Source organism: Vespula pensylvanica, chromosome 15 (genome assembly GCF_014466175.1).
Source record: "Vespula pensylvanica isolate Volc-1 chromosome 15, ASM1446617v1, whole genome shotgun sequence".
Lineage (NCBI taxonomy): Eukaryota > Metazoa > Arthropoda > Insecta > Hymenoptera > Vespidae > Vespula > Vespula pensylvanica.
The window spans coordinates 1,728,516-1,737,778 of record NC_057699.1 but is presented as its reverse complement, the minus strand read 5'-3'; the positions used below and the strand labels follow the sequence as shown (position 1 = coordinate 1,737,778).

The 9,263-nt window shown below is 42.8% G+C and overlaps 1 protein-coding gene across 4 annotated transcripts in view; it reads left to right on the top strand.

Moving 5' to 3' along the window:
• Window positions 1-9,263, top strand: part of LOC122634499 (homeobox protein homothorax) — a 352,644-nt gene that overhangs the window by 341,403 nt on the left and 1,978 nt on the right. For 2 of the 4 annotated variants that reach the window (XM_043823493.1, XM_043823491.1), the window contains 2 exons: window positions 7,694-7,862; window positions 8,183-9,263. The exon at window positions 8,183-9,263 is cut by the window's right edge and continues 1,978 nt beyond it. In XM_043823493.1, the coding sequence (XP_043679428.1) occupies window positions 7,694-7,860 (167 nt within the window). In that variant the 3' untranslated portion in view covers window positions 7,861-7,862; window positions 8,183-9,263. Of the gene's footprint in view, window positions 1-7,693; window positions 7,863-8,179 lie in introns of all 4 variants that reach the window. The other 2 variants (XM_043823494.1, XM_043823492.1) reach the window with 2 other exon arrangements.

The following is a 9,263-nucleotide window of genomic DNA, read 5'->3' as shown; positions in this document are numbered from 1 at the left end:
CTCTCTCTCTCTCTCTCTCTCTCTCTCTCTCTCTCTCTCTCTCTCTCTTCTTTGCACGCTAGGTTTCTCGCTAGCTACCAACTAGATTTTTCATGTCGTAGATCGCGTCCGGTGTATCAGAGCTTTCGTGTACGCTGAGAAACCTTCGTAGGTTCCACGGACTACCCATCTAGGGTGGACCTATCTTATCGGGACGGACATAATGGCCTGTTCTATCTCATCTCCAGTCTCGTTGACCGTTTGCCCCTAGACTACTTTCGCCATCAAGACTGTTACGCGGTAATGGTAACCAGGAAGAAGACTACCGAAGAAGAGAGACCGAGAGATGAAAGATCGTTATCGGGAAGACGCATCGACCGAGTTCACCGTTACGTCGTCTCCATCGCTTATTAGATCCGAACTTCTCGTTCGTGTTCGAACAAAATTTCAACTCCATCTTTCGATATATATTATAAGCGAATCCCTATTTTATAAGAAGTTTCCAATAGGAAATTTTATGGACGCCTTGAACTTATATAGAACGAAAAATTTGCAATGATCATTAAAATATGATACTTTGGGAACAAAAAAAAAAAAGAAAACATCGAAATAAATAAATCTACTTTGGATTATATCGCGAACTCGGCATCGAAAGCGAGTTATCCGGCGAGTTTCTTCGCGACGTTTAAACGACCGGGGGCCGGTGCTACGGAGCTTATTTATGTCAGTCGTAAGGAGAGACACTTCCGACGTTTGTGGCTCTCATAACCTCCGTTTATTGACACTGTTAAGAATGGTTTCTATAATCCGCGGATCGCTCTCTCCAAAGAGCGAGAAAGAAAGAGGATGAGGACGAAGAGGAGTAGCAAGAGGGCACGTAAGTGTGACCTGCGGTCTACTGCGTCGTTAAATCTGCCACGAAATGGGGATAAGAGAGAGAAAGAGAGAGAGAGAGAGAGAGAGAGAGAGAGAGAGAGAGAGAGGGAGAGAGAGAGAGAGAGAAAAGAGGTTTTACAGTTTTATATTAAAACTTAAGAACCGCATTACGGATCGAGTACCACCGCGTGACACCTAGATTATCGATACTACTATCCCCTAAATCTTCAACGAAAAAAGTTACGGTTTCGTTTTGATCTACCCAAGGTACATAAGTACAAACATACGTTAGTCGATGCTACGAGGAAACGAAATAGTCCTAACGAAAAAAAAAGAAGGAAAAAGGGAAATAAAAGAAAAAACGGAATTACGGTTAAAGGAAATGTGATCGTTCGACGAAAGAAAATTCTATCTCTTTATTTGGAATTAATCTCGGTAGTCCGCCATCGCGCACATGTCTCTGACGTAAAACTTCATGGCTTGCGAGATCCGACATCGAAGACGTGGATCAACGGCGGGCCACTTTCTTAATTATCATAATTTATGGCCCGTCGGTTAATTAAAATATCTAAATACCGTATAGCTCAGAGAGATCGAGGAATATATATCGCCGACGTGGTCTCTCATCCGCGTGCTTCGTACCTTATAAATATTGAGAACTTTTATGGACTATGTGTTCACTGTCTTCTTCTCTTTCTTTCTCTCTCTCTTTCCTTTTCTCCCACCATTTGTCCGTCTCGATCATTAATTATGGATCGCATCGACGAGTAAAGGAACCAGTCGGTCGCGAGGTAGTCATCGAGTTTTAGCGAATCTCCGATCCGGAACCTCCGTCCGTCTGACTATCCGACCGACCATCCGATCGTCCGTTCGTCCGTCTGTCCTCTTCGATGAAATTTATGTCGGCTCGCTCGGCGTAGGGTCGAGGAAAAAAGAGGAAGGCTGAAGAAGTGGGTTAAAATATGCCAACGCCGACGTCTTAAGAGGAATGGGGAGGGGGTGGATCAAATTAATTTCGACTTGTCACGCAGACGACATCCATAAATGTAGTAGCTTCTTTGCTCATCTTCGTACGTATCTCCATGCCTTCTTTCTCTCTCTCTCTCTCTCTCTCTCTCTCTCTCTCTTTCTTTCTCTCTCATTCTGTTCGATGCTTAGGTCCATGAACCTGTCTCGCATAACAAAATATTTAAATTGACAGACGAATCGAGCGCTCCTGGAATATGGATTTCTTCGACATCCGACGTGTACGATCAATTCTTTTTGTAATTTTTTTATCTCTTCTTTTCTTTTCTTTTCTTTTCTTTTCTGTTCTTTTTTTTTTCACATTTCCAAGTATTACATTTTTAATTCATTTGATTAACCATAAGTATCGTGATTATTTTAATAGGAGCGAAGAAATTTCGCACGAAATTTTCGCTAGTACTCTTTCACTCTCTTTCTCTCTGTGCGTTCACGATCGATGTCCATTCACGATTCCTGGATACCCGTAGAAACGTTAAAAAGAACCGAAAACCGAGCTGGAAGCAAAGCTTGGGTTCGGATCGCTACTGGCTGCGGCTGTGGTTGTGGACGTTAGGAAGGGAAGTTGCTTGCTGGAGACAGCGGAAGAAAAATAGCGGAAGTCATCGACCTCCGAGGGGCTATATATCAGAGGGTCGCTCGGAGGACGGGAAAGGAGTGGGAGGTGACCACCATACTGGCTTTGTATGCGTACCCCTTTGTGTATGTCTATGTCTCTCTCTCTCTCCCTCTGTGTATGTGATAAGATGAAAGAGTAAAAAGAAACGGAGTTTTCGGAGCGAGTTGGAGAAAGAAAAGAAAGAAACGTAGGACAATATGGTGAGAATACCGGTTCTGAATCTAGGATAGTAGTTCGACCGTTCCATCATTCGCAGAAGATTCAATGAGAATCGTAGAAAAATGTGCTCGTTTAGATGAAAGAGAAAGAAAGAGAAAGAGAGAGAGAGAGAGAGAGAGAGAGAGTAAGAGAGAAAGAGAAGGAAAGAGAGAGAGAGAGAGAGAGACAGAGAGAGTGAGAAAGTGAGAGAAAGAGAAAGAGAAAGAGAGAGAGAGAGAGAGAGAGAGAGACTAGGCAGCAGGCGGGCGAATGAGTTATTAGATCCGGCGTATCCGGTATTGCGTCGCGGATGACCAATAGTTTCATCGAGGGATTGTTGAAGGTTCCGGAGCACATTTCCGGTTTCCGTTCGGCGAATCGTCCTTTCCCCCTTCTTCTTCTCGCTCTTCCCTTCTCGACGAATACATCGAACAGAGTTTGCTCTCGAACTCCTTTCTCTTTCTCTCTCTCTATTCCGAAACGTACAAGGAAATAAAGGAAATGCAGAAGGGAAAACTTCGAGAGCCGGTGTATCTCTCTTGAAACGTTATTTTTTATTTTATAAAATCTTTTACTTAAAAGAAAAAAAAAAAAAAAGAGAAAAAAGAAAAAAAAAGAAATAAGACGAAAGGACAATCGCGCAACTAAAGGCAATTCTTTTCATTTCTATTCCTTCTTTTTTATTTGTTTATTTTTTATTTTTTTTTTTTTTTTTATTTTTTCTTAATTTTTTTTTAACGTTTCGCAGTAAGTGGCATAACGCAGGCCACTTAATTAAGTCGGCAATTCTAGGCAACCCGACGAAGTCGACACTCGGTACTTCCTTTAAATCTTGCCAGAAGTTCGTTAGAGGTGCTCTCGGTTGGCACGGTGAACTCTGGAAACTGATGGTTGTTACTTAGACTGCTCATATCTATCATGCCTCTCTCTCTCTTACGCACGCACACACACATATACACGCACATACATACTATCCTCCAGCCTCCTTCGTAACGCTTCTCTGTCGCGGTTTTAACACCGTTCCCCTGTGAAAGCCTGGAAACTCTGGTAACGTTAGGTATACCTTCAACTGGCAAGGAGGAACTCCGTCCGAGCGAACTATCGTGGAAACTCTGTTGCCTCGAAAACTCCCCACGAACACTCGGCTCTGTCGCCGGCAACTAACTTTGCTAGAGAGTAGCATCCCTCTCTCTATCTATTTGTCTTTCTCACTTACTCCTCGAAGGAAGGAATCCTAGGTCGTCTCGAATTCGGTAGCACAGAAGCCACATACAGAACCAACCCAATGCTAGTCACCGTCGCGTTACCTTCGAGTACCGAAGGTACCTATCTCCTTAAACACAGCCAACAGGCACCTACGGACACATCCAGTCTGGCCACAAGCGTAACTTACTACTAATGCCATTCTCGTGTTCTTCGGGAGGAGTCCACGCAACCCAGCCAGTATTCCGAATTTCTCACGTTCTCTATGATTTTCGCGGGCGTTTCTAAGTTCTCATCTCGGACTGTTTGAAATTCAACTATCCAACCGTATCGTAGGTTGGATCGTTAATCTTTAGAAATTTGTGAGGAAATTGTGGGGAAATAAACGTAGATCCTGTTGTCGAATTTGTATATATATATATATATATATATATATATATATATATATATATAGGTATGTAACATTCTGATCAATCTCACTTTTGAGACGTCATCAAGGGGGGGTTAACAACAAAACGGATGTATCTTTTTTCCCTTTTCCGGGGTGCCACGGGAGAATACTTTCTTGCACAGCTTAGGCTCCTGGCAATTAACGACTGACTCGTTTACTCCCCGTAACACGTTGGTAGTACACACGTTCGGGGAACTCCTAAATAAATTACCGAACGCGTAAACGTATACGCGTATACAGGAATGGTAGAACTTATACGTCTCGTAGAATTTTCTGGCTGAACAGAAAAGGGGATGTGGAAAAGCTTTTGTAGATTTACGCAGTGCCGAAATAGCGAGCAATACCGTAGCTGCCTTCTCGGGGTCAGAGACGACCTTTATTGCATTACACCGTACACTGTTTTTCCTATCTCCTCGTGGTCTCGTTATACCAGGATTTAGTCTCATCGAATTGACCCCACTTTGGCTTAGGTTTTCCTACAAGGATATCGTCTAAACGAATTCCCAGAATGACTCTGAGGAGACGTCGATCTCAGCAATTGTCAACGTTCAATGACATAAACAAGATCACGCGTTATACCAACGCCGAACGTTAACGTCAACGTTAACGGATGCGAACGATAAATAATTAACAGAAGGATTTAATCGTGCGAGACTTGTAACTCCCAACGAAGCGTAATTTCCACGCGTAAAAAAGGTACGGTTTGCGTTTAACACAGGCGTTTTCGTTCGTTAATTTGACTCGTGTAAATCAAGTAGAAGTCGGTGATCAAAGAGCTCGCTTAAGAAAATACTAGCAATAAGATTGACATATTTATAATACGTCGTCTCTTACCGATACATTTAAAGCAATCTCGTGGACGTATCTAGTCTCGATCTTCGATCAACGTTTCTTTCATTAACTTCCTTCTAGATCATGCTAACCGACGGAAATTTTCGTAATTACCGTCCAAGACGATGGTCTTCGCTTCGTAGTCGCGATATCAAAGAAATCGACGCGATCGATCGTTGCTCTCGAAGCTTGAAAGTTGAACGATAATCTGTTTCTCCTTTTCCCATACTCGATTCTAAAAGAAAAAGAAGAAAAAAAGTAAAAGAAGATAAAGAAAAACAAAACAGAAATCTCTGACTACTAGAGAGTCGTCAGTATAATATGCAGAAAATAATCACCGCGATCCAATCAAAGGTAAACGCGCTGGTCCACAGAGAGAAATAGAGAAAGAGAAAAAGAGAGAAGAGGACTCCCTAACGACGCGATTTACACGTTGAGAAAGAGACGAGTTCGCGCAAGTCGTTTCGGTTCACTGCGAGGAATCCACTGCTGAAGATTCACCCCTCTTTCTCCTTCGATTTAAGAGAAGAGAGAGAGAGAGAGAAAGAGAGAGAGAGAGCTATTCCTTAATTTCCCATATTGTGGTCCGTCCGAGCTATCCGTAGGCACCCCGCTGCGTTATAGCGCGGTTTAATCACACTACAAGCGCGCATCCCTCGTTAGTGGGATATCCGTAGTCGTGGTGGCTATAATATGAGACTACATTCCTGGGCCTGAGACCCAGCAACCGCGAAAGAGAGAAAGAGAGGGAGAGAGAGAGAGAGAGAGAGAGAGAGAGAGAGAGAGGGCTGGCGAATACACGACGACGACGACGACGACGACGACGACGACGACGATGCCATGAAAGACTTTCGAGCCACTTTAAACCTTCTTCAATGCGTTCATACCTTGCAAGGAATGTTCACTTTGCTCCAACGTTAAAATCATGTTCTGCAATATGTGCATTTTCCGGGTACATAAACCAAGACCCCCTCTACATAATATAAATTGTACGTATACTCGGTCTTTGATTATAATTTTAATATTATGTTTATTAAGAAAAATTTCTATTGTAAATCTCACGATAGACGTTTAAAGATAATAAAATAGTTTTTGAAGCAGTCCTAACAACAAAACTAAGGAATGGCCAAGAGACAGAAAGAGCGTTGCGTCGTGGATTGCGTTTGAAAAACGTTCTCCGTTCAGTAAAAAGTGGAAGAAGAGATAGATAGAAAAGGTAATCCAAGGGGAAAGAGGAGAAAGGAAAACGAGCGCTCGCAATAATTGTGATTTACGGCTAGGTCGCTGGTAAAGTAAAGCGCCGCGAGTTTTGTTTGAAACGGTGCTCGGTACTCTCTCTCTCTCTCTCTCTCTCTCTCTCTTTCTCTTTCTCTCTCTTTACGTGGAAAGAAGTCGGTCGCCAGGATAAAAGAAAAAGAGAAAAAGGTTGTTGCCAGGGGAGAGAACATTGGAACGGTTGAAATAGTTGGTACGAGCTTGGAAGGGGTAAAATCGTGGATTTCCTGCCTTTTGACAAATCGCTGATGGAAAGTTCAGCGAGTCGTGGGAAACTGCGGAATAAGCTATACCTATTCGAGTAGTTGGACGTTGTCTCGTTTTACCTTAACTATTCCAAGCTCGAAGATTTCGAAGATCTCTTTTTCTTTCTCTCCCTTCTCCTTGTCCGTCTTTATACTATCCTCTCACCAAGTCTCGCTCGTATTGGTACGAAGGGTGGTAGGACGCAATCAGAGTCCTTGATTTATCGCGGCAATATACATTAAGATACCGACATTAAAACTAGGGGAGTCTCCCGTGGATTCCCGTTTCTCCATTACAGCTTAGAAAAGAGACGGAGGAAAGAGAGAAAGAGAGAGAGAGAGAGAGAGAGAGAGAGAGAGAGAGAGAGAGAGAGAGTGCGAGGAATTGTCGTCACTTTGAACTAAACCATTCGATGCCGAGGAAGATTGAAATTCTCGACCTAGCGTCGATTCATTTTGTATTCCTCGAACGTAAATCTTCCTGCTTTCATTAACGCTTGTGGCCGTGAAAATCAAAAAATAATTCCTCCTTTTTTATGAGCTTCAATACCTTGCATCTAATGAGCATCCTTGTAAACTACAATTTAATGGAAATAATAAATATTTAAGTATTTCTTTCGACGCATATTGTACGAGGCATACACGTTTTTCTTACTCATACATATGATGCACGTAAACACACATACATACATCTATCCATACATACATATATATATATATATATACACGTATACGCGCACGCACACGCAGAGATACATACAACACAGAGAGGAAGTTGAACGATGTCGCAATTCATTTCAATTTGACATTTTAATTTTCATTTCATACGAATAAGGCGACATCGTTGAACGAGGACACAGCTCGGCGACTCCTCGGTGTCCACTGTTCGTTCGAAAAAAGAAGAGTGGTACCATGATTCAAGGGGAGTTTCCGAGCTTGTCCAGTAGCAGCCTGCCAATTACGGAACAGAGATCTAACCATAGTAACGTGTAGTGTTTCCACCATTGTCCGCAGGTCCTAGCGGGGCGTACAGTCCGGACGCGACGATGGGCTATATGATGGACGGACAGGCGGCGAGCATGATGCACCGGCCGCCGGGCGATCCCACCTTCCACAACCAGTACCATTACCCGCCCGAGTACTATGGACATCACTTATAAAGGTACGTCATTCGAGAACTTCGATCGGACTTCCCTTCTAATGGCTTCGCTCTCTAAGTGAGATCAATGTCGTTTGCTCTGTCTTTCGCTTTCCTGATCGTGAAAGACGTTGACGTTCGAAATTATCGAGATTTAGGATAGCTCTCTTAATCTAGAAAAAAAAAAAAAGAGAAAAAAGAAAAGACGAACTAACGCGATCACATTATTATATCTAAGTTTATAATATCGATCGTACAAAAAATACGTATCTCTCTTTTACATTATCCACTTCGAAGAATCGCTATTTGACTTTGAATTTCGTCGTATCTTTTTGTTTCAGTAGCAGTCGCGTACCCAGATAAAAACGGTGGAACGACGGTTCTTGCGGATTGGAAAACGTAGAAACGCGTTGGGACCACCGTGCTCCAGCCGGCGAACCAGAGAGTCACGGAAGGGCGATGCGAATGACCGAAGAACGAGAATAATCTGCCGGGGAAAGGGGGAGGGGAGGGGGTGCGTCGATAATCCCCAAAGGGTAGACGTCAACTCGGATCGTCAAGGAAGAGCGAGAGAGGGAGGGAGAGAGAGAGAGAGAGAAAAGAAGAAGAGAGAGAAAAAGGATCTCTAACGGAGCGAAGAGTCTACGGGACGGAGGACGCAAAAGATGGAAGAAGAAAGCCGTCATCGAATGATGACGATGGACGAGGATTCTCGAAGGACGAAAAGGAAGCATCGAATAAGGTGCTAAAGAAAAGAAGAGAAAGGAAAACGCAAAAAAGAAGAGGAAGAAGACGAAGAAAAAGAAGAAGAAGAAAACAAGAAAAAAGAGAGAATGGAGGACACGCGGTCGACGCCTGGCGAAAGGAGAAAATGGCCGCGAGGGGAATTCATGTGATTGTTCTTTGTACAAATGTCGCGGTGTAATATTGTAGTGAATGAAGAATTTAAATGTTAAATTTTAATACCGATCGCAATCGAGATATAATTAAATATGAGAACGAGTAACGCGGTGATATATAGGCAATTTAGCGGGCATGTACATTAAACGAGGGGATAGATGAGAGAGAAAGAGAGCGAGAAAGAAAGAGAGCGAGAGAGAGAGAGAGAGAGAGAGAGAGAGAGAGAGAGAGAGGAAATGAGGAAAAGAGACATGAGATTAAGAGAATCAAGAAGGAAGAATTCGGAGCTCGTGCAGGAAGGTTCGAGAAAGAATAGGGAGATAAAGAAGAAGCTAAGAAAATACGAGTGCGTCCGTGTATGTATACATGAACGAGAGTGAGATATGTCCGTGGAAACATACGTTCGAGTATATATATATACTTATATAGATACGTATGTATATATCTATATATATATATATAGGAGAGAAAAAAAAAAGGAATTTTAGAAGAGAAACGCGGTGCGCGGTGTTTAAGAGATAAACT